General features: G+C 39.2%; 1 protein-coding gene across 4 annotated transcripts in view; it reads left to right on the top strand.

Annotated features, from left to right (window-relative positions):
* Positions 1–26,562, top strand: part of LOC147337958 (hemicentin-2-like) — a 34,964-nt gene that overhangs the window by 5,881 nt on the left and 2,521 nt on the right. Inside the window, exons 1-6 of one of the 4 annotated variants that reach the window (XM_086313113.1) lie at positions 11,719–11,773; positions 11,862–12,224; positions 18,154–18,474; positions 18,785–19,040; positions 19,356–19,471; positions 19,773–20,048. In XM_086313113.1, the coding sequence (XP_086169239.1) occupies positions 11,719–11,773; positions 11,862–12,224; positions 18,154–18,474; positions 18,785–19,040; positions 19,356–19,471; positions 19,773–19,951 (1,290 nt within the window). In that variant the 3' untranslated portion in view covers positions 19,952–20,048. Of the gene's footprint in view, positions 1–11,718; positions 11,774–11,861; positions 12,234–13,429; positions 13,566–13,660; positions 13,713–18,153; positions 18,475–18,784; positions 19,042–19,126; positions 19,128–19,355; positions 19,472–19,772; positions 20,049–25,375; positions 25,918–26,562 lie in introns of those variants that run through there. The other 3 variants (XM_086313121.1, XM_086313107.1, XM_086313129.1) reach the window with 3 other exon arrangements.

The raw sequence follows: 26,562 nt of genomic DNA, 5'->3' as shown, positions 1-26,562 counted from the left end.
ACAGTCAGAGGAAAGGCTCATGGGTCAGATGGTGGATATGTTTCAGGCCATGATGGAGAGAATGCAGCACCACAACACTCAGACACCAAGGAGAGGGGCGTTTAATCAGTTCTCGCGAAATAGACGGAGGAGGGAGGATGCCTGCAAAGTCTGCAGTGATCCAAGACATACCACAGTATCACACTGCCTATCTGACAAACTGTGCTTTTCATGCTTTGCTCCTGGCCATGTTCGGTTGTCTTGCCCGGCTAGTACGTCTACCCAGGTCCAGCCGGAGGGAAACTAACCGACCTGTATTCGGTGGGAGGCAGTGCAGGTCTTACAGGAAACTCCCAAACTGCTGATACCTGTGATGCGGAGTCAGTGTATGAGGAGGCAAGACAAAAATGCAAAGATTCTGAAGTTATCTTCCAAAACGTTCACAAAGTCGGCAATAGTGACAGTCTTTTCTACACTCCCGTCACTTTCGGTGGGCTTTTGAAAATGGGTGGTATGCTGGACAGTGGATCCATGGCCTGCAGCATGAATGAAGCAGCCGAGGTGACTCTGCGTGAGTCTGGACTGATATCTGATCAAGATGTTATCAAAGTGGATGTGACCCTTGTTGGGTGTGGAGGACTACGTGTGAAGCCTAAGTATGCCCTCAATGTGGAGATGGAGGTGTATGGCTGCAGAATGATAGTTCCCATCCTGGTGGTTCAAGGGCAGCTTGATGACCTGATACTGGGGACGAACGTCATTAAGCACATATTACACCAGTCTAAACGTTGTGAGCCCTACTGGAACACGGTCTTCAGTAATTGCTCTAAGACCAACCTTGAGACTGAAAACTTTCTGTCTATGCTTTCTGGTTTGACCCCATGGAAAGATTCGGACGTCCCGGACAAAGTGGGCACGGTTAGGTGTAACTCAGCTGTGTCCCTTGAACCGGGTCGCGAATATCTGGTATGGGGAAAACTACCAAAGAACATCAATGTCTCCCCTGGCAGTACAGTGATGACAGAGCCCTCGTCATCCCGCTCAGCACCCAGAGGGATTTTGGTTGCTAGATTGGTTACTCCCTTGTGGGGTGATAGATGGGTCCCATTGAAACTGATCAATATGTCTGAGCAGCCTGTACATCTGCGACGTAACGCCAAACTAGCAGATGTGTACTCCTGTGTGGCGCTCGAGGACTTTGATGCTTCAGCGCTCCAGGAGACAACTCTGGCTAGCAGCCATCAGTCGGCCATGTCGCCACAAGTCACGCCCACCTCCATGACGGAGAAACTCAAACTTGTTGGGCTTGGTGATGTTGACATAGAGTCCTGTGAGACATCGGGACAGTGTAAAGAGAGGATGGCTGACCTGGTTTTGCAGTACGAGGATGTCTTTTCCCGCCATCATCTCGACTGTGGGGAAGCCAAAAACTTTGTGCATCGCATCCGCCTCTCAGATAACAGACCTTTCAGACTTCCCTACAGGCGTGTGCCCCCAAGCCAGTACCAGAAGCTGAGACAAGTGTTGACTGAGATGGAGGAGAGGGATATCATCAGGAAATCGACCAGTGAGTATGCATCACCATTGGTGCTCGTGTGGAAGAAGAATGGCGATCTACGCATTTGCAACGATTTCCGGTGGCTCAACAAGAGAACCCTGAAGGATGCCCATCCTCTTCCACATCAAGCAGATTGTCTGGCTGCTTTGGGGGGAAACAGCCTGTTCAGTACCATGGACTTGACATCTGGCTTCTACAACATGACGCTGCATGAAGATGATAGGAAATATTCTGCCTTCACCACGCCCATGGGTCTATATGAGTATAATCGGCTGCCGCAGGGTCTGTGCAACAGCCCTGCAAGCTTCATGCGCATGATGACCAGCATCTTTGGTGACCAGAATTATTTGAGCCTGTTGTGTTACCTGGACGATCTCCTGGTGTTTGCTCCAGACGAGGACACTGCCTTGCAGCGCCTGGAAATGGTGTTTGAGAGGCTGCGCGGGCATAACTTGAAGCTGGCCCCCAGAAAGTGCTTCTTCCTGAGGAAATCCGTGAAGTTCCTCGGTCACATCATCGATCAAAATGGGGTATCAACAGACCCATCCAAAGTCGAAGTTATCGCAAACATGAGGAGCGTGGACCTCATGGACACTGATGGAGTGACTCCTTCCCAACGAAAGGTCAGATCATTTTTGGGGATGATTAATTACTACCAACACTTTGTCCCCATGTACTCTGCTGTTGCCAGACCTCTGTTTGAGCTCCTGAGAGGTGCTGTGAAGAAGGGCAAGGGAACAACTAAGGTGAGGCGGCCATGCAGGAAGTTGAGTGCTTCGGATTGGACATCCAGAGAAGAGGAGGCTTTTGAGAAGCTCAAGAGCTTGATGTTAAATACAGTCGTTTTGGCTCACCCAGACTTCTCTCGCCCCTTCTTGCTTTCGACAGACGCATCACTGGATGGCATTGGAGCAGTGTTGGCTCAAATCCAGGACGGTGGAACCAAGCCCAGACCGATTGCTTTTGCCAGCAAATCCCTGTCTCAGTCTCAAAGAAACTATCCAGCACACAGGTTGGAGTTTCTGGCGTTAAAGTGGTCGGTCTGCGACAAGTTCAGTCATTGGCTCAAAGGTCACAAGTTCACCGTCTGGACTGATAACAACCCCTTGACCCACATTTTAACCAAGCCAAAGCTGGACTGTTGTGAGCAACGCTGGGTGGCTAAACTTGCAAGCTATGACTTTGACATTAAATATGTCCCAGGCCGTCAGAACATTGTGGCAGATGCCCTGAGCCGATTGCCTTTTGTGAAGGATAATGTAAGTGACAGACTGCTGGCTGAGAGATATGCAGACTTCCTTAATGAGGCAAAAGATGTTTCACATGCATCAATCCAGGGGGCGTTTCGGTGGTCCACCGACTGCAAGGTGAATGGTGGATCCGGTGGTGGAGCTTCCATCATGTCCCAAGGCATGCAGAGTCTGCATCCCTTGGTTCTGGCTGAAGATGCTGTCACAGCTGTTTTGCAGTCACATGTCGAGTGGGATGTCGGCCCAAGAGGGAGAGCAATAGAGGCTTTACATCACCTGCCACAGATGGTGTCCCCCGGTCTGGAGGCCTTACCTGCCCATTCAGAGAGAGAACTTAGGGACGCACAGCTGCAGGATGCAGTGCTTTCCCGCGTCGTCTTCTACGTTGAGAGACACAGGAGACCCTCGAGGAGAGAGCGGGTAGGGGACCTAATCCTTGTTAAAAGATACCTGAGCCACTGGGAGAAGCTGGTCCTCAACAACGGCGTGTTGTACAGAGTTTCCAGAGACCAGATATCAGGTAACAGACGACTGCAGTTCGTGGTTCCTGACTCGTTGAAGGCTGAGGTCCTCCGAGGAATCCATGATGATGCCGGTCACCAGGGCCAGTTCAGGAGTTTAGACCTGGCTAGAAAGAGATTTTTCTGGTTGAACCTTGGGCGTGATGTGAGAGACCATGTACGGGGATGCCAGCGCTGTGTAGTCAGTAAAACTATCGAACCGGAGGGACGTGCTCCTTTGGTCAGCGTGTCCTCGTCCAGACCGTTGGAGTTGGTCTGCATCGACTTTTGGTCGGCTGAGGCCTCACACAACAAGTCCGTCGACGTCTTGGTCATCACAGACCACTTCACTGGCTGGGCGCAGGCCTTCCCATGCAAGGACCAGTCGGCCAAACAGGTTGCAAGGCTTCTCTGGGACAGGTACTTCTGTGTGTTCGGGTTTCCGGAAAGGATACACAGCGACCAGGGTGCTAATTTTGAGAGCCAATTGATAAGTGAGCTCCTCAGAGTCTCTGGTGTGAAGAAGACACACACGACACCTTACCACCCGATGGGGAACGGCAGTGTGGAGCGCTTCAACCGGACTCTGGGTGGAATGATTCGTGCCCTACCACCAGACTCGAAAGTGGACTGGCCACGTCGGCTACAGACTCTGACGTTCATGTACAACTGCACCGCACATGAGACAACTGGATTCGCACCCTTTTACCTAATGTTTGGTCGCACGCCCCGGTTGCCTGTTGACATTCTGTTCCGCTCTGTCCTGAGCGATCCTGCTGTTACCTGTTATGACAGGTATGTGGTTTCCCTCAGGGAAGATGTGAAGGAAGCAATGGTCATTGCACGCACCCGAGCTACGCAGGAGAAGCGTCGTCACTCGCAACTCTATAACAGGAGAGTGAAGGGTTCCAGGATTGAGGTTGGTGACAGAGTCCTGGTTGCTAACAAGAAAGAGAGGGGAAAGAAGAAGGTTGCTGATCGGTGGGAGTCAACGGTCTACACCGTGATCGATGTGAACCATGATACTCACACTTTCAAGATCCGTGATTCTGTTTCCGGACGAGAGAGAGTGGTCCACCGGAATCTGCTGTTGGTGGCGAATTTCCTGCCCCTGGAGGATGATGCTGGAACCTCGGATCACGTCTCCTCTACGTGGGATGTAAACACGGCGCCTGAAGATGATGATGGGGCTGCGTCTGGGGAGGGGGATTTGAATGCCCCTGCTGTGAGCTGTGTTGGTGCTCATGGTAACCGCTCACCCAATGCCATGGGTGGGACAGCTGACCTGGAGGTTATCTCTGAACCTCTGGACCCTGGAGAGAGGACAGTTGCATGGGTGTCGCAGTTGACGGAGTCCAGCCAGTCTCAGGGAGATGTTACTGATGTTTCAAGCGTGGATTCAGTCTTGCCAGCCGCATCGGCCTTGTCTGTTGAAGTGAACTTTGACCAAACCGGTTCTAGCATGGCGTCCCAGGAGGTCAATATTGCTACGAGCTGTGGGGAGGGTGTACAAGTATGCTCTACTACACCTGACGTAGTGGTGGATGTAGTTGCTCCTGCCATTGCTGCTCAGTCCCCAATGGTTGACTATAGCCAAACCGGGAATGGTTCCCAGATCAGAACCAGACTTGGGCGACTTGTCAAACCTGTGAATAGACTGATCCAGACAATGTCAAATCAAGTCGTGGTTCGTGACAGGTTTGACGTGAAGTCAGTTTGTAAGTCCTTGATCCCGTCCTTCTCTAACTAAATGTTCTGTTTATATGCCTACCTGAATGATGGGATTTGTACTTGCTGTTATGTACTCTACATTTTTTTTTCTTTCTGTTGAGCCATGGTACACACCTTGTAAGGGGTTATTAGTAGGGTGTATTTTGGGCACCCTGCTGCCAGTTGCTGGGTTGGGAGTTTGGCGCTGCTCCCACCCCACTTCATCCTTAGGGATACGTTTAGTTGGTGTTTGTGATTTTTGACCTCTGGTTGATTGGTGCATACTAGTGTGGGTACCTGGGGCTCAAATTTGATAAAATTCAGTGGGGGTGAGTGTAACAGAGTTAATAATACATATGAAAAACATGCACTTACCTGTTCTTAATTATCATTTTAAGTGTGAATTTTATCTTTTTTTTTTAAATTGTATTTTATTTTGAAAACCCAGAAACCGGATCTCACCCTAACGTTTAGAAGCTGCTAAGGCTTCCGCTCCTCACAGCGCGCGCTTGCACTGTGAGGGTAAGTCCGGTAATGAAAGGCTCTGGCATTTTTATGGTTTCTGGTGTGAATGTTGTTACATAAGTTATATATGTCGATGTATATAGGTTCATATTGATATTAGAAAGTTTCTGTGTAACTGAAACAAAGGCGGGTTGCTGTTAAATAGTGTTTCTGCCGTATTTATGCTCTTTGGCAGTTAGTCTTTGTCAGCCCCCTAGTGGTTGCTGCGCACAGCAGGAAATGTGTTTGGATTTACCGTTTTTCTGTGCTTTTTGTGATGTTGCTTTACATTGTAGGAGCTACAATTGCCGGTACCACCAGAAGACACCTGTTGAATGTGTTTTATGTCTTCTGCAGGTATGTGAGCTTGTTAACAGCCATTTTGTCTGTAAAGCACAAGCAAGTGAAGATGTAATGCGCTATTGTTAATTTGTCCACTAGAGGGAAATGTTTAGTCGGTGGTATTTATGTTTATCCTGTTATTTTGTTTTATACGATTGTGGAATGTATTTTATTAGTCATAAGATTTCTTTTGTATACAAGCTCAGTATGACAGACTGTAAAATGGGAGAAATTATTATTTTCCACCTTTTCTTTATTAAAAAGTTAATTGTAAGTCTGTTAAGACAGCGCGCGCTTGCACTGTGAGGGAGCTACAATTGCCGGTACCACCAGAAGACACCTGTTGAATGTGTTTTATGTCTTCTGCAGAAGTAAACTGTGAAAAGCCAACCCTTCTGAGCGTCTGTGATTCTTGAAGAGCTGGAAGTGTTACACCTGCATACTCTCCCTTTCTAAACTCGATAGAGGAGTTATTTTCGGCATGGCGGTGGAAAGTGACCGAGAACCTTATGTCCATGTTCACCTCCTTCAGGCCATGGAAGAGGCCTGCCTAGACATATCAGTAGATGCATGCCAGGGGTGGATCAGGCATGCAAGAGGATTTTACCCCCGCTGCCTGGCTGGGGCCAATATAGCCTGTGATGTGGATGAGATTCTCTGGCCTGACCCAGACCAAAGACAAGATGCTGAGGTGGGATAATGTTTCTGGTGTGTGTTGTACTGTATAGTACATGAATGACAATGTGCCACTGTACATACATTGGTTGCGTCTTTTGTGTTTATCATGTGACAAGGGTTTTGAAGGGGAGAACCATAAGCAACCTATTTGTTTTGGAACTATTGTTTTGAATTAATTGTACCAGTGTGCAAAACTCTGTTGTAGTGTGTGTGTTTTTGAGGGCTTGTGTTTGATGTCTGTGGGCAAAGTTTGGTTTTTCAGCAGGAGTGAATAGTTTTGGGTGTAGAGCTTCATTTTGACCTGGAAATAGGATGTTTGGGAAATTGAGTGAGATGTTATGGATTTGTGTTTACTGTTGTGAGGATATGAGGCGTAGTTTCAGGAAATGTGTTTTAGCAATCGAGAAAAACTGTAAATACTTAAAAAAAGAGTGGGCTTTATATTTAGACTGTAATGACCAGCCTGGAACATCAGCCTCTGTTCTCTGGGAAGCAGGGAAAGCTCTGATGAGAGGTAAAATAATTTCTTTCTCATCACATAAAAAGAAAATAGAAAACAAACATATTCAGGAATTAGAAAAATCTTAAGAAGATGACTATGTGTCCTCCAAGGAACAGGAAATACTGAATAAAATACATAAACCAAAACTAGAATTAAATGAAATTATTAATAGAAAAAAAATTAAATTCTTAGTACAAAGACTTCACTTGCAAAATTTTGTACATGGTAACAAATCTGGTCAATTTATTGCTAACCAGTTAAAAATAAAGAAAGAAACAACAACTATAGGTGCCATTAAAGACTTATCTGGGAGCACAGTATATGACCCTGAAAGAATAAACAACACTTTTAGGGATTTTTACAAAACTTTATATTCACCAAAAAATGAAACTGATTAGTTTCTTGACAACGTAGCCCTTCTGAAATGACCAGACAGTCAAGTAACAGCAGTGGATTCACCGCTGACATCTGGTGAACTCCAGGAAGCCCTGAGAAGTATACCCAATAATAAGACTCCAGGTTCAGATGGATTTCCAGCAGAATTCTACAAAGAATTCGGGACAATTCTGGCACCAGTATTCCACAGAATGTTGCAGGAAATCAAGGAAAATAGCAAACTACCACCAAATATGAATTCTGCCAACATTATCTCCAAAAGTTGATTCTGTTCATCTGGACGTAGCGTTTTAGGTGGGAGAAACGTTTCGTCACTCAAGCAGGTTTCCCCAATTTTACCCTACGTCCAGATGAACAGAATCAACGTTTGGAGATTTACTTACCTGGATGATTGAGCATGCATCAAGACGTGTCTGCCAACATTAGTCTCCTACTAAAACCAGGCAAAGACCCTGTATTACCCACCAGCTATTGTCCAATATCCCTTATTAATGTTGACCTTAAAATAATCTGCAAAGCTCTCTCAAAAAGATTAGGGAAGATAACCCCCCCAATAATATATCCTGACAAAACTGGTTTCATAAAAGGTATGTACTCATCAAATACACGTAGTGTACTTAATTTGATAGATTATTAATGTTTGCGTTTGACAGAGTTAACTGGAAATTTTTATTTGCAACTCTACACAAATTTGGTTTTGGAAACTCTTTCATAAACTGGTAAAAATATTCTACAATTCCCAACAGCATGTGTCAGGACAAATGACCAAACATCCGACAATTTCTGTCTCCAGAGACAGGGATGGCCACACTTCACTTCAGACCACATCAGATGGCTATTGCGATTAAAGGTATAAAATGCAAGGATGTGGAACATAAAATTAGTCTTTATGTGGATGATGTGTTGCTTTTTCTCCAAAACTCACAAACCACTCTCACTGAGGTAAATGCATTAATAAACTCTTTCTCAAAAGTTTCAGATTATTCGACAAACTGGTTAAAATCTACAGTTCTTCTGATTAATTGCTCCTTCTAGTTTCTTTAAAAGTGGGATGTTGTTTGGATTAGGTTAGTTAAATCTGCAAGATTAGTAGAGACATTAATACCTAAATATTTATATTTGTAGATTGCACTGGGATAGAAAAAGAATTATGGAAGGCTCAAATCACTAATGGGATCGAAGGGTTGCCACAATAAAAATGATGGTCTTGCCAAGAATCAATTTTTTATTTTCGATGATCCCAAGTAAACCACCACCAGACTGGTTTAGCACTCTGGAACTGTTCATTTCTAAATTCCTTTGGAAAGATAAACCCCAGCGTATTAGTTTTAAAATGCTACAAAGGGCCGAGGATAACGGAGGACTAGATCTGATATCAACACTACTTCTTAGCCAACAGCCTACAATCATCTCAGGATGGTTAAAACATACCCTCTTATGAGCCCTGACCAGACGTAGAACAGGCACCATGCGATAATATAGAGATTTCAGACCTACCATTCATTAGCTCAAACATCAAATGACATGTAGCAACCTCAAGGACTGACATAGGGATGATGTAGAGCAGGGGTGTCAAACTCAAATACACAGTGGGCCAAAATTCAAAACTGGAACAAGGTCGCGGGCTAACATTAATATTTATTGAAAAAAAAAATCTTCCTCCAGATTTAAGAATGAATCTCTTCTTATGGACTCAAACAAGTTTCGCTGAAAAACTGAATATGGAACAAGCAAAGCTTAATACTAAACAATATATATATATTAGCTGTATAATACCAGTAGGCCAGCTCTAATAATAATTTGGTATGGCCAGAGTGTGACACCTATGATGTAGAGTTATAAAACCCGTGAGCACTACTTACCGACGAAAACAACAAAAAAAATCATCACATCAAAATGCACTCTTGTACTTGGTGTCAATCAATCAAAAGTCATTAATCACAGAAAATAAAACATTTACAGTACACAAACCCCGTGAGCTGACATCCAGGAGGGGATAATATTCCTTTATGATCTTATTAACTTCTTCTCCATCTTCTTTCTCACTTATTTCTTCTCTTTCTCTAACTTTGAACATTACTTTCTCTATGTGTGGAGCTAACCACGAGCTGCAGCATGCAGACTCCAGTTGCACTGGCAAAAAAGTATTTGGGTGGAGACCCAAACTGCAAACAACTGTACCCTCCATAATTCACCACCAGAGGGTGCAAAAGAGCAAAATCTGGACATACAGCTCAACTAAACATCAAATGCAAAAGACTGTTACATCACATATATGCTTTAAAAACCAAAGGGTGCTCTGGATCTGGTCCAGTGGACAGGGCTGTGCCAGGTGGCATTTGTGCAGGTAAAAAAGGCTGTCTGTGGGGAGCCGCTGGAATTTAGGGTCACCATATGTTTTAGCAAAAAGGAAAGTTTTATCTCTAATTTTAAAATTAGAGATAGACTCTTGTCTCCTGAATCCAAATTGGAATTACTATAAGACAGAGGAGCACATTACAAGCCTGATACTTGCAAACCTAAAAAATTCAGTAAACTTAAAAAGTTTTACATAGAATAGAAGAATAGAATAGCCTTTATTGTCATTGTACAGAGTACAATGAAATTAGAGTGCCAGTCCCTTGGTGCAAGTTTCAATAATAAATATAAATGTAAAATATAAAAAGTACAAAAAAACAATCGTAAGTACTTAAACAATAGTATGTACAATATATACAGGAAAGCAGCATTAATATAATGACAGTATGAATAGCAGCATAATATAATGACAGTGACTGTATGGAATAGGTTCAATTGTTTTTGTGCTTATTTTGTGCTTACATGGAAACAACTGTGGTAGTTTCTGTGTAATAAGCAGGACACAGCGCTGCAAAATGCAAAACTGCCCGTTTCTATTTAATAACATATGAATAACCTATTAAAGTTTGTATATAAGAATATCATAGAATGGAATAGAATACTGAAACTCCTACAAAATGTAAATCAAAATTTTATCCTCAATATATGTTGAACTGGTTATTTTGTGGCATTACATTCTGGCAGAGTAAAAACCTATGAGATGCCCACCCAGCTGGGTATGCCCATGTACATTCATACATCTTGGTGTTCATAGATCTAGCTGTCGATTGTATTTTTAGGGCAGAATAAGAAGAGGTATGCAAAATAAAAGTCAGCGTAGCCTCAGTGTCTATAAAAGCCCTGGACCACACACACAGTTCCATCTCTGTTCTGTAATGCAGGAAGTACCCATACACGGGTCTTTTTTTTTTCACAGATGAACTTTTCTCACTTCCAGCTGAGCACTTACATGTTACTTTCTTAGCCTGTGCTGCTATGTGCATCCATTCAAATGTAAGTAAGCTAATTACATCCTTCTTTTCCCTGACGAAACACAGATTTTCTTGATTCTTTTTTTATTCATGTTCACCATCACTCTTTGTTCTTACTGAAAACATTACAAAGTGAAGATTTGTAATGTTTGCTTCCATTGCAGAATCATGCCGTGTTTATTTATATGTTTATTTATTTTACTATATTCACAGTGACATTTCAAATCTTGTTCTGTTATTACACAGTTTTTCTATCCACAGGTGACTTACCACTGGAAATATAATTTACAGTTTTATCTGTGCTTGTTACCAAATACTTGTGAGTTGTGTAGCTGAAATTCTCATATTGAATTCAGCCTCTTTTGGTAGATAAAAGGCTCCTTTGTTTGTTGGACAGCATTGCCTCACTGTTTCATGTTGTGCTAATGATTTGCATCCTTTTAATAAGCTGCTTTTTCACAGGTTGCTTACATTTTATTCTTTCTACATCAGTTCGCTCCCTTCATTTCAGAAAGCAAACTCTGCAAACCTCCAAACATAAAATGACATCTGTCATGGACATCCTGTAAAGACTGTTATGCAATAAAGCTCTCACCACAGGAACCTCTAGACTATTTGTAACTTAACTTATCACTTCAGATGTTGCACGTTTTTTCTCAAAAGTAAACGTGAAGAAAAAATAGTGTGTGCCTGACACACATTTGAAAGTGTGTATTGTTTAGATTCAGTTTTGTGTATTTAATTACAAGAGCAAGGGGAAAATTGTTTATTCGCATTTGATGAATATTTCTTGAAATCAGGTCGCTACAACACGTAGACATGCAGTTTATTTCCTGCTGTTGTGAAAATAACCTGTCTATATCATTTACTGTTTCCTGTCAGTTAGGACTCAGGTTTGCAGCAGATTTACATCCAGATTTGTACATAATTTTCTAGAATCTTTGAAAGATTGAAACCACAGTGTGGGTGAATGAAGAGCATGGAACAGTTTTTTATTATTGTGCTACTAACAGGAGGAACTCAAGGTAAGATTGTCGTCATAAAGAAGCCAAACATTCACATTTGTAGTGTGAATAATTTCACCTCATGTTCTATTAAATATGTTTTTTCCAGCTCTCATTCCAGTCGATGAGACCACATGTGACCTCAGGACGAACACATGTCCATGCTCTCCTCTTCTTAAAGGAACTGTGTATATCCAAGTGATGACTGATGCTAGTGGCCGTGAAGTGACATGTTTGAAGATGCTTCCCACCGTGAATATAATTGTGTTCAATCTGAAGAAAGAAACAATAACAATAGACAAAGAATTTAACAACAGACTACAGTTTCTAATCAGGAATGGGACAATCAAGATCACAAACGTGAGGAGGAATGATTCAGGTCAATACAGCATTGAGGTCTTTAATTCAGGTGGAGTCCGAGAGAAAAACATTAATTTCACCCTGGATGTTAAAGGCAATGATAAAGCTGAAAGCAAGTTATGTAAGTTACTCTTTATTGAATAGTGTTGATGTTATTATAAAGATAATCAGACATGTAACTGTTAAACTGTTAAACACAGTACACATCACTTGTGCAACAAATGATAGAAGCAGAAATGCAGAAAAACATATGGAAAGAAAGATGCAAGTGTACAGTGAACAGTCTATGCTGATATAGTATTTGTCTATGTATAGGTATTATTGGTTATTTAGCCACACATGGGCTGCTATTACTTTTTATGATTGAATAATCTTTTATTTCCCAGTAACTACACTTTAACTACCACCTACACTTTAAAGGCACACTGAAACTTTCCACTTGGTGATAGAATATCCTGAGCTGCACTGTATGACCATATTAACTTGTGACATGTATGCATTATAATAGAAGAAGAATCCTTTTTATTGTTGTTATGTATATATATATACACATATATACACACACACACATGCATATAAGCACAAAGAAGACACTATTAAAAGCACACCGTCATACTAAGACAGGGGACACTTTCTGTTGTCACTCTGTAGAAGTTCATAAGAGGCAGAGAAGCGAGTCCAGTCCGTTTTAGCTTCCTGGGGAATAATAGCCTTTGTTTGGCTTTCATCACAAGGTGTGACGTGTTCAGGAACTGGGTCAGGTCAGATAATGACCTGTTTCATATTGGGATCTTCTATGTTGCAAACAGGGTTGACAACATATTTTACATTTACTTTGAATTTTCATTTTAGTCAAAGCCAAATAAAAACATGTAGGTAATACTTCATCATACCTTGGTTAATAAGTTAGTAAAGTCATAGTCAAGTACTTTTAAGTTAATTTTTATACAATAAAAATTATAATGTCACAAAACATTAACAGATTTGTAAACATTATCTAAACTGTTTTTATAACATAATAGTAACGTTAAAACAAAGTTAATAAACTCTGTCTACAGCATCTATAAATATTGTACACGTTTATTAAGGAGGAACCTGCAGGACCACGCTACACGTTTGAGTGTTTTCCCCCTTTGTTCCAGTTTTCTTTCACCATCTCTTTATTTAGTTTAAATAATAGTTTAGTGTGTGGGGGTTGTGCCCAAACGTTTATATATTTACAGTTAGTTAACCATAATAATACCAAAGTCTTACCAAAGTTTACGCTTGAATAAATTGTAAGTACTGTACTTATAATTATCACTGTGTTCTCATCAGCACACAGTTTTCCTTACCTGAGGCTAGTCTTTGCTGCACTGGGATCTCCCCTGATAGCAGTGTCATGCTGTGTTGTGTATCGGGAACTGAAGCATCTTAAGAAGACTTCTAACAAGGCGGCCCGTGATCAAAAGAGGTTGATATACAATTACATCATTTCAGTGCCATAATTTGATGGGTAATTGTAAAAGTATTTATTTTGCTATAATTGATTTTTTTTTTCTTTCACAGCCTCAGGTTTGAAACAGAGAACATAAACCTTAAGTGTGAGTCTGAGCTTTAGTGAACTGAACTCACTCGTGATCAGCACTGGACACTGAACTGAGGATGAAAAATGAAAACAGTTAGGAGGTGACTGTGGAAGTTTCATATTGTATCAAAAACAATTTAAAAATGTTATGCTTGCAGCTTTGTAATCATATTTTGGAGATCAGATAAGAATATACAGTCATGTATATTATCCTGATTCAAAATTCCTTAAATAACAATAAAAACTTTGTAAATGAATGGGAAGTCTTTTTCAGTGAGTTAGTAGGGATTAAAAAAAAATAAAAGTATATATATATATATATATATATATATATATATATATATATATATATATATATATATATATATATATATATAGTGTTTGGAAGGTTACTTTTAAAATGTATTCCACTACAGATTACAAAATACATGCCCCAAAATGTATTCTGTAACGTATTCCGTTACGTTACTCGATGAGAGTGACGTATTCTGAATACTTTGGATTACTTAATATATTATCATGCTGTTTACAACAACGTGAATGTACTGTTGCTGTGATTTATTACTGTTACTGAAGGTCCGCAGCTCCGAACCGTAGTAAAGGGACCTCTGGCTAATACGTCAGGTTCCGTGTCGGGCTCGTAGCCGAAAAATAGCTTTACTTTGTTGTCTGGGTCAACTTTGCTTGCGAGAGACAAAGAGAGGCGTTGAAAGACTGCTCCAACGGAACTTATTGTTTCGGAGGAAAACACAAACACAGCGTACAGTTGAGTCTTAATAGCTTACTTACAACTGGGCTCGTCAGGCACTCTTCTTGGCTGCAGTGGTTATTATTATATTTATATGCTTCCAGCTCCCGTTTTTGCTCGATGACAACTCGTACTTTTCCTTTTTCTCCCTCCCTCGCTCACAGACACATAACAGGTATGGCAGTCCATTCTCCCTGCAGCATGGACTACACTGCCTATGATGCTACATTCTTTAGAGCTATACCTGTAGCATTCTGCCTATTAGCTTAGCACAACAACAACAACAAAAAGGCGCTCTCGCACCCAGGAAACACCCAGAGAGAGAGCATCACCCTGTAACCATGGCAACCGTAACCTTGCCGCCTGGAACAACAGAACATACCTGTCAAACAAACCCAAACAGTCCTGACCCGCCACAATATGAAACAGGGAAGTACCGCCGTGTAAACCATTTATTTCAACAAAGTAACTGTATTCTAAATACCACGTTTTTAAACGGTAACTGTAACGGAATACAGTTACTCATAATTTGTATTTTAACTACGTAACGGCGGGACATGTATTCTGTTACTCCCTGTGACAAAGTGGGTGAGAAGACCATTTGTCTACATTCTTAGTTAACATTCTTGTTTTGATTTAACCATATTTCACATGTAATCTGCAATAGGCAAACATCTACTATCCCGGGTTTGTTTATGTTCTGCACTTTTACAGATTATATAATATAACATCTTGGTTTAAATCAATTCATGCAAGTTTGTTAAGTTAACATGTTATTTATTTCAACTGTTAATTTGTATTGTTTGAACTTACCTTTACCTACCTGTCTTCCAGAAGCAAAAGGAGGAAATGTAGTTCTACTTCCTGCTTTATACCTTCTGGGTTCATCTGAGGTCACAGGAAGAGACCAAGGGCAGGAGGGGAAGAATTCTTATAATTTAATAAAGTTGATTTTAAAGGGTTTATAAAGAAATAGATTTAATGTTGTGATATGTATTGATTACACCAGAGTTTATGTTGCCAGTCAAGAGGAGTAGTAGAGGATGAATATAATCATGTTCATCTCACCTACCTACTGAATGGAATAGTCCAGAGGAGAAAGTGTTTGATTAAGGGGACTATTTAAGCAGACGAACTCAGGTGTTTCAGGAGAAGGGTTCAGGTCAGTGTAGCTGTGTGCAGTTTGACCTTAATTTCCGTTGATTTAAGTTCAGTTATGTTTATTTGAATTGAGTTTATTATAGAGTTGAGTTTCTTATTTGTTTCTTTGTAAATATTCTTGGGCCACAGAATGGTGAATAAATCACTTGCTACACTGGACAGCATCAGTCTCCTGCACTTCTTTGACCGCTTAAGTCGAGTCCTACCACACTCCCCAACACTGTATATATATATATATATATATATATATATATAAATATATTGCTGTAGTTAGAAATATATTAAAAGATATATCAAACCTTGTGGGTTTTGGCTTTATCACTTTAGTGTGTCTTTGAATGAACCTAAAGAAGTTTGAAAATAAATATAACTGTTTTAATTATAACTAACAGGGCCACATATTCATCAGTGTGGATCTGACTCTAGGGACATTGACAGGATAAAATGAAGATGGACTCTGTGGGAAAGCTGCTTGTGTCCCTGCAGCTTGTATGTTGACCATTGTCTGCGTTTCACTTCCTTCATATAGTAGCGGTGTAAAATGAACATATCTCCTCATATGGTGAGACCTCAGGGTGAAACTGAGGCTCTCAGTGTTGCTAAAATATTCTCAAATTTCTACATTGTTTCACACGTCTATTTTCTCATGCAACTGAAGAACAGAATTCACTCAGTCAGCTTCATTGTTTTAATGAAGTTGACTGTAAGTGAATTATGACATCACACAAAAGCTTTCTCCAATTTATTTCACCACTTTGTAAGTGGTGCTAATGAATAATTACGATTAATAATTAAATTTTTAAAAAAGCGTTAACTTTATTGTTATATATGTTAGCTGTTTTTTTAAGGTAAAATGTAGTTCAAATCTAATTTTTATACAGTGCACATAACTCAACTTACTGTCAAACAAGAGGACCTTTATATGACTATGATTGAATCTGTGGAAATACTATATGTCAAAAACAGAAACATGTATTTCTGCACTTAAAAATAGGTCAAACAGAATCATTAGTTATGATTTTGCACTAGAAATGGTGCTATGAAGAAGAGAGACCCTATTGCTGTGTAAACAATATAACGACATTACTTTTAACGTCTGGACAAACATATTGGTAGGTGTGAGGTTTCTCTCTACTGGTTCATAAAGGGATTGCATTCAAGCTTTTACACTTTTACACTTTAACAGGAAAGGATCAGCACTAGTTACTTTGGTTGAGATGGCAGGAGCTTTTTAGGTTAATTTGTCCAGTAGCTGTATGTCGTGGCATTGAATTTGCCCTTTTCTGTGCTACTATAGGCAATAAATTGGACAGAAATATTTCAGCAGGCAAAAATGGTTAAATTATATATAAAATAACAGAGAAATTCTTCAATGTAAAGTAAAAAGGCAATGAGTTTCATTATTTGAGACGCGACTGTTGGTCTGTTCTTTAGTTTTGTTCTTTGGTGTCAACATAAATCTTCTTCTTCTGTACTTTTGTCATGTAAACACATTATGCTTGTGTTTGGTCCGTTTATAACATCCTGCCATGCGATTGCATTTGTCCCTAACCACCAGAAACCCTCACGTTAACTTTTATCAAGTGGAAAAAAGTTAGCGTTCATCCTTCAGCTTCACTGTGTTAATGTTATGCTAACGTAGCTGTTTTGCTAGTGATCACGTAGGACATCATTATATACCAGCTAGTCCGACTTCAGTAACCCTACAAAAGTCCCTGCTGTACATTTTAATTTTTTCAGAAATCTCTCAGTCAGAACATGGCATATGATGTTTAGGTGGAAACTAGCGAGCTAATTTCCTGCTAACTTCTAACTCCGTTGAATTTAATAAATCTGTTTTCATGGATGCCTGAATGTTAAACTTAATTGTTACACGTGGTTAAGCAGCAACACTGATCATTTTATTAAAGATGAAAGAATTTAGACAGTTTTTAAATCTCAGTGATGCCACAGTGTTCCTTTGACTTTGGGACCTGAAGCAGACGGAGTTTTGGACTCAGATTACTCAGCAAGGCTCCTGACTACGGCAGCCTAATGCTGCGGCAAGCCATCAAGAGGTGTGCCTTCATAGCTTACCAAAGTCGTACTAAAAGACTTTTTGACAGATTTCTGCGCGCCGTGTACTACATAAAATTGGTTCGAGGTCATTAAGCACAACCAGAATTCATACATAAGGCACACAGTTGATTTTTGAGAAAATTAAAGGATTTTAAGTGTGCCTTACAGTGTGTAAAATACGTTATACAGAAGAAAAGAATATATCATGATATATATAGTTACCGCATATGCTTCAAATTATACCATGATATGGATTTTAGGCCATATCGCCCAGCCCTATTTGGGAGTATATTATTGATTAAATGTGTGTGCTCTTGACGCTCTATTACCTGCACCTACTCAGAGTGAAATAATCAGAGCTCGTGTACTCATGGCAGTAGTGTTATTAAAAATAATTTGATAAACGTTATCATTTTATACAAAGCTAATCCAAAACACTGGATTCACAACATGTTAACATGAAACACTGAAAAAGAAAAAACTTTTTTAATGTTTCAAAATTTGCAGGTGTGGAAACTCACTGTGATGGCAGACGGGATGGAGCTCAGTGTTATGGAGCTTTGGGAGGAACTGTGGACATCCAGCTGATGGACAGCACCTCAGAAATACCTAGAATCCAACTGTTAAAGAATTCATTAAAAATACTATTTGTCAGAAATAATAAGGTTATTTCTAATACCGTAGTACATAGATCTAGCTTTTTTCCCAGTAATGGAACATTTAGGATCAATAACCTGAGCAGGAACGACAGTGGTAAATATACCCTTCAAACCTTTGATTCAGATGGAAGATCATCAGGTGTGCTGACTTTACAGTTGCTTTTTCAAGGTAAATGTTATGTTAATAAGTAATTAATTAAATTAATTAATAACCAATTTAACATTGTTTTCGTAATGTATATATCTTACATAATTTCAGATACATATAGTTTGTGCATACCCTGTTCTTTATTAGGAGAGTATAAGCAATGATGTCTAGACTTAACACTTGCTTATTCAAAGTTGAAGGTTACTATTGGGAAATGACACTAATTAGTAGATAGAAACTTAACAATGTTTTGGTAATCTATATATCTCCTTTTTTTATTAGAGAGATTTTAAAATCTAAAACTAAACTCATCTGTGTGTGTTTCTCTCAGCTCCTGTGTCCTCTGTCCTGCTGGTCTCTCAGTGTCTGTCCCAGGGAGAGATGAGGGTGTCCTGCTCCTCTGAGGGAGGGGACAGTCCTCAGTACAGCTGGACTCTGGATGGACGCACACTGACAGTTGCTGAGCTGCTTTCTGTAAATATTAAGACTAACATCATCACTCTGAAACAGCAAGTCTCAGGAAGTCTTGTCTGCTCAGTCAAAAACCATGTTAGTAAAGTCTCCAAAGAAAAGAGGATATCTACCTGTGTTGAGTGAAAAAGGTGATAGTTACAACTTTGATAATTATATCACTTTTTACATTTTTGATAAATTATTAGTTTTTTGCTCATAGGGTTCATTTTCATCAACTGCACCTCAATCAATGGGACACAGGTGTCAGAGTGGGTGTATGAAGCCAATAACACCCTGTGCATTGAACCAACAAGTGAACCCACCACAACCACACAAACTGCAGTGGGTAAGAGGAATGACCCATGGTACAGTGGAAATTGAAAAAACAGCTAGATCCATTGATATCATTTTCTCCTTTCTTCATTTCATGTTTGACTTAATTCTTTCTATGAAATAGGACATTTGCCACTGATCAGTGGTGTTCTCTCAACACTTATAATTTTCTTAGTTGTGGTTGTAGCAGCAATCTGTGCCCAACGGAAAAAGCAAAACAGCAAAACAAAAGGTACAAAACTTCTTTTCCCTTACTCACTTTTCTTAAATTGCTTTTTTACTCTTTTTATAAATATACTTAATTAATGCAGTCTCAACAACAGTTTATTTATATCTCTGTTATATGTCACTTAAATATTGTTAAGCAGCCACAGTTAACACAGTAAATGTAAAAAGAAAAAAGTTAAACAGCTTAACAAAATCCAACATAATGTCTAAAGCTCGCAAATGAAGTTTAATACAAAGTGCGACTATTCCTCTAATTATTCATTTATTATTTTTAAAGCAACCGTTTCTTCTTCTTCTGACTGCAGAGGAAGAAAATGATCAGGAAGAAATCTTTGCTGATCTCAGGGTCGTGAAACAACAGGCGAAACAACTGGAGAAAAGAGCAGAGCTAGAGTTCTGCCAAGTCAAGTATTCAAAGTGTCCTTGGCAGACTGAACCAACGGGAGATGATTATTTGTATGCTAACGTTCATAAATTCAGGTGATTTAAGTGGTCAGTTCTTCCACACAGACTGCATCACTGAAGATCCATGGAGAGAAGAGCTGATGTTAAAATGTCTAAAGGTCTTTAATTTAATGTGATTTCCTATCAGAAAAATATAAAAAGCTAATACTTACTGATTTATTTTACTTTAATCTGCATTATACCAGAACACATGTATTCTTTTATGATCTCTTGATTTAAAGATAGTATGTTATATAAACACTGTGAGTGTTTTCTGCTTTTGTATTCTGCAGACATGATGATAGACTATTTTGATGTGGGAGTTTTTCTTTTTTCATGTGAACTTGTCTAGTTTTTGACTTGGTAGAAGTTGGAACAGATGATCCTTAAATTAGAAATAAATAAAGTAAATGGCTAAATGTTTGTACAAATTTCAGTGCAGCAAAACCTTTGGACAGTGATAAAACACACTAGTATAAACAGTTTTCCTCACAGATTCCTTACAAGAGACACTGATATTCAGATGACATTCTCTTTTTTTTCTTTTTTTCTTTTCTTTGCCTGTCCCGTTTGGCTCTTTTGCCATCAGAATTGTTGTCTAAAGGCAAACAAAGATGCCCAACGGATTTACTTTACCAAATTGACCATCCCAGCCTTGCCGTAATGGTCCATTTGATTCACCTTTTATTGTTTTTTTTTTTTGTTTGTTTATTTCATTTTCACTTACTGAATACAGGACAGACTTGACTGGGGGAAAGAAGGGGAGAAAGAAAGAGGGAAAGAGAAACAGCTGAGAAGAGGGACGGGGGACAAGGGCAAAAAACATAAACCAACAGAACGGGCAGAGAAAAAAAAATGCATATATCAATCACCTGGATCACCTGCTGAGAAAGAAAAAAGAAAGCAAGCAGAAGAGAACAAGAGTAATAGAATAAACAACATCACAATGATATATGGGAATATGACAGTAAATACTAAATATTAAACATTATTGTGCAGCACATAAGATCAACAGAACACAGTGTGCTTTGAGGTAGGAGCCAAAAAGGGTGTAGTTTGTGGGTGTGATCACCCGTGTGTACACCTGTGAGCATGGACGCGCTTGTTTTTTTGTTTTTTTTAAAAGGTTCCTTCATGTAATAATCTGCTCGAAGGTGTGGGGGGGCCACAGCCCCGTCCTCCAGGGCATGAAGCAGGTATGGAGGAGATCAAAACTCCAGACATCTCAAGGGAAAGGTGTGTGAGTCACCATCTTTGTATTTGCTGCCATTTGGAGAATCACTTGAAAGAGACTGTGAGGTTTGCTATATGGCAAAGCAGGACTTGGATGGACTTGATGGACAATTAATTTATTTAGAAGCTTCAAAATGTGCAACAAACAATCCCAAAACTCGATACACAGCTTCGATGATCCAGATTCCATGATGCCAGTGATTCTCTTCAACAGGCTGCTCTCCACTGGTTTCTGTGCACAAGAGGAGACAGGTACGTTTCTTCACAAGATGACAAGAAGCACAACAAACCAGCACAAGACCCGGAGTTACACTAACTGAAGTTCCTCAATGATCCAGCGGTGACTGAGTACCTCAGGTAGTGACTCATAAGACGCTTTAAGAGGAGACCTGATGCTATCTTTTGAGGTGGCATATCTTTGAACTATATACATAAAACAAAAGCCTATTGAAACAATTTATGATAGTCCAAAAAAGGGGAAAAAGGTGTATCTGGTCAACAAATCAGTCTGAAGCAGTATTATTATTTATTCCCACGAGATGGTGCTATTATGCAGTATTCTATTACTGTTTTAACTGTCTTTTAGTTACTTATCTGACTTTATTGTAAAGAAGAGGTCTTCAAGATTTGTACTATTAAAATTTTAAAGATGAACTGTAACTATTTTAATTATATTTTTGTATATATTCTCACAAAACCTCAGTTTTTAAACATGAAAGCAATCATTTTAGTACACAGTGTTTGTAAATGGTTATTGGTCAACATCCGGAGTGACCTATTCCTATTTGGAAGATGTATCATTTTTACCATTTGTATTTATTTAATCTATTTAGATTTTGGAAAAGCACTCAGTTATCTACAATGTAAGTTTATTTTAAATGCAGTTTTCAGACACTATCAGTGTAATTCAAACACTGTTTATTGGAATATCAGAATCAGAATCAGAATACTTTATTGATCCCTGGGGGAAATTATTTTTTGTTACAGTGCTCCATTATAAACCAACATTAAGACAAGACAGACAATATGCTAACTAAGAATAGTACAATATATACATATATATACATACATACATAAGTCACTTATAAATAAATATTTGGAAAAGAAACATGTGTAGTTGTAGCAGCAAACAGTGTGTTAAGTGGATGCGTTGTACAGGGAGATGGCCACAGGCAGGAATGATTTCCTGTGTCGTTCAGTGGTGCTTTTCGGTAATCTCAGTCTCTCACTGAACGAGCTCCTGTGACTGACCAACATGTCATGGAGTGGGTGGGAGGGGTTATCCAACATTGTCTTTATCTTGGACAGCATCCGCCTCTCCGACACCACCTTGAGGGAGTCCAGCTTCATCCCCACAACATTGCTGGCCTTACGGATCAGTTTATTAAGTCTGTTGGCATCTGCGACCCTCAGCCTGCTCCCCCAGCATGCAACAGCATAGAGGATCGCACTGGCCACCACAGACTCATAGAAAATCCTCAGCATTTTCTGGCAGATGTTGAAGGACCTCAGTCGCCTCAAAAAATAGAGACGACTCTGGCCCTTCCTATACTATATTATTTATTTTGGGTGTCAACTACAACTACGGTATATGTGAAAAGATTTGACATAAACAACAACTTGTCATAATTATGGGGGTAAGTTAACTGTTACTTACCCCCATGCACTGCATTGGAAAACAGCACTAACAGTCTGTTAGTTTCAAAGGGCTGGAGTAACATGTAAGAGCTATTTATACTATTTAGAATTAACTGTCATGGTTCCTGGGTCGCCGACTAAGTGTTTTGAGTTATGTGGGTTCATGATTTACTTTGGTTTTATATATTTACTGTAATTATGTTCTAGTTCTTCAGTGTTTCATCCTTTGAGTACAATATTCCAAGCACCCAGCAGAGTGTTGTTATCCATGTTACAGGTTACTCCAGCCAAACTAACAGACCCTTAGGTACGGATGGTTCTTGTTGAGAACCGGTTCCCACTGTTTCAATTAATTGGAATTGTTTGCCATTTTTGCAAACGATTCCCCTATCGATTCCAGTCCCTTTGAATGACGTCGCCACGTTGCATAGCGTCATTTAGCCGACAGGAAACATAACGACTAAGTGGCACAAACGCTCAAAAGTTTGGTTATACTTTACAAGAACAGATGACAGCAGGGCAACAGCAGGGCAACTTGGGTTTCTGAGGCAGTTACAGCTGGGTGAGTCCCCTCACACATCGGTTTCATCAAAGCTTTGCACTGTTTGCTGGGTAAGATCGATAGGATCAGAGATTTGGACTCTTTAAACAGACAGCCAATCCCTACTTCCTGTATTGGGGTGCTCAGCACCACTTTACTGTCTGTCTTGAGTTCACAAGAGAAATGTTTCAGTGGTTGAAGCGGAAGTTGCAGACATGTAGTGTTAGTTTCAGAGAAGAGGAATTTGTGGAGAATTTCAAGTCAACTGTCAAAGAAGGATCTTTTTGCAATTGACGGCTATAGACGTCAATGGCAGTGAATGAGTTAATTTTAGGGTTAGGGTTTAGTCTAGTCAATTTCACTTCCTTCTGTGCAAAATATCTTCTATGGTGAAACTAACTAACATGTAACCTCAACATACATAACTTCAGAAAACACTTTAAAACCAGTGAACAACAGAACAATCATTGATGTCTATGAAAGTGTTTTGAGATTTGAAATAATCTGTAATTTAAACTTGAACATAAATTGGAATTTTTATCATGTATGTGTTGAACTGGCTTGAAAATACATATAAACCTCTTACTTGTTTTAATTTTAATTTTTTTTAGTTATTGCATTTATTTAAAATTTTAAATATTACAATGTCAGTGAAACTGCATGATTAGCTGAACAAGAAAATTACACATTTGGTTTCAAAGTATTAGTATCTCTAAACTGAAAGACAACTTCTGTCTTTTCTCTCTCTTGAGTTCCATTCTAAACACTTCCGTTCTTTCTGAGTTCACACATTCTTATCTGAAACTGATCACTAATGACAGCTGCTTTCAGTAGTTAGACTAGAGTAGTTTATCTGAAGGTTGCCAGAACGCGGGAGCTCCTATAAAACTCTGTCATACTGTCATGCTCATAATCATCAGTAGTGTAGTCCTATTTTAAATAGTTAATTATTGATCATGTTAATTCAGGTTCCTCCTTGTGGAAAAAAATAATGATGATGAAGAGAAACAGCTAGTTGTTTTTAGTTTTAGTGAGCTAGCTTTCAAACCCAAGAGTTTTAGATTTAAATAATTTTATAATTTTAATAATGACTTCGTCTGACATCATAGGTGTGATGATTTGCCCTGTTATTTCACTGAAGCTCTGCAGTTACAGAAATAAAAAAAATCAAACAAAAAATGAAACAAAGCAAAAAAGAAAGAAACAAATATGCAGAGTACTTTTATTTTACGAATTTCAAAGAATAATAAGATGAGTATACCAATGGCTTTCGTCAAAGTATTAACACAATGCTGCAGTCACAGCATGCCCATAAAAAGTTTTTGGTTCACTGAGGCTCTACTTTCACAGTATTAAACAAATTGAAACTGAACAGTCTTCTTTGGCCAACAAACACAAAATGAAACCAATCACAAAAAGAAAGAAACACCTTTTCACTATTTTACTCATTTCAAAGAATAATAAGATGATTATAACAATGCTTTTCGTCAAAGTATTCACACACTGTCCTTTGAGGTTGGGATTCACATTTAAGATCAGTAGCCTGCGCAGGCAGACAATCTGAGCAGGCCTATGATTCAGATGAACACTTAGATGAGCAACAAAATGTTTCGCTCACTGAAAATGCTTTGTGCAGATTAAGACAATTTTCTTAAATGTTTATATCTGGATTATTGAGAATGCAGTATTTAAAACATACTTTTGAATAATAGTGTCACTTTTCAGAACTTGTACTGGTTTGAATGAGCATTGGTCAAAACAACCACTCAAACCACCAATTAGCCTAAATACCACAATCCCTAAAGTCACCCGTATAGAAAAGAAATAGAAAAAACTTATAAAAGACTTGCATCGGATGTGGCCTACTTCATATAGTGAATCATATAAGGCTTATATGATTTACTCATGAAAGTGGCCACTTTCATATATTGTTTTAGTAAGTATCCAAAACATACAAGTTTCATTTATATATTTTTTCTAGGGATCTTATTTTTTTTTCACTCTTGTATGCTTTTCATACAAGTTTCACACAAGACAGATACAAACTTTATAAGATTTATATATATGTTTTCCATATGGGCAGAGTGTACATTTTATAATGTTTTAAAAGTGTTTCTTTTTTCTTCATGGATGTGTATACAAGGTACTTTGTATCAGCAACAAAATATGGACTTAAGGTGGAATATAAATGGGGCTGCTGTTGAATTGCATTAAACTGCATGAATGTTGTAGACACTGAGTGATGGGCAGGATATGGTTAGTTTGTTACCGATCTAAAAATAGTCCAGTGACAGTGTGAGTAATAATTAAACAAAGTCTGTGGAAGATCTGTGAGGTTCCTTTTATTTCTGCAAAGTAATGAATATGCTAGTTGTACTTCCTTTTTCAAATTTCCACACACAGAATGAGAACAGCATTTCAAACGAGGCTGATCAGTAGCAGGAGCCATTTCTGACTGTTACCTGTTGGACAAATGTGCATATTATTTAATAAAGTACTCTGACGGCTGCCGACTGTGTCAACACACACTGAACATTGAGGAGACATGGAAGCTGTGCTGGGATTGATGGTGATCCTACTGGGAGTGTCTCATGGTGAGATATTCTTTTTACATGTGACACTTATCATTTAATACCTTTTTAACCTGTACAAAATATCTGACATCGTCATCAGAGATGTTAAAGCTGCACAAATACTTGCCCAAAGTTACAATATGTGCACTTTGATTTATTTTATTTAATTAAATGTTAGAATCTATTGGCTACATCTGCAGTACATGACCATTTGAGCAGAGCTTTAGTTCCTTTTTTTGTCTTTTTACCAGTTTTAGTAGTAGTGGTAAATTCTTAGCCCACTATGCACCTTGGGAGCCTTGTTGCAGTGTGTTTAAGTGAGTTTTAAACTGACTTTTTAAAGGACTTTATTCTTTCCATCCTTATCAGAGACGTCAAGCTTATTTGTTACTGTGATAAACTGCCTGATTTTGAAGAATCTGTCTCAACTTATCGGTTGGCTGTAACTAGGAATCCAGATCTTAAGTTATTTAAGTCATGCAGTCACTACAGATATGCTGAAGAATGTATAGGTTGCATTACTTTATCATTTTTAATGCCACCTTCAGAAATGAACATCTGTGTCCTGTTTGTGTGCAGATTCTTTTTTCTGAAATATTGCTTCCTGTTTTCTGTTTGACATGTATTTTCTTTTGGTTACATGAAAATACTTTAGTTTTTGCACTC

The sequence above is a fragment of the Aulonocara sp. 'chitande type north' Nkhata Bay genome, linkage group LG2 (genome assembly GCF_057382095.1).
Source record: "Aulonocara sp. 'chitande type north' Nkhata Bay isolate Kocher_YH1m ecotype deep benthic linkage group LG2, A_spYH_male_GT1.1, whole genome shotgun sequence".
NCBI lineage: Eukaryota > Metazoa > Chordata > Actinopteri > Cichliformes > Cichlidae > Aulonocara > Aulonocara sp. 'chitande type north' Nkhata Bay.
This window is presented reverse-complemented; position numbering and strand designations above follow the sequence as displayed.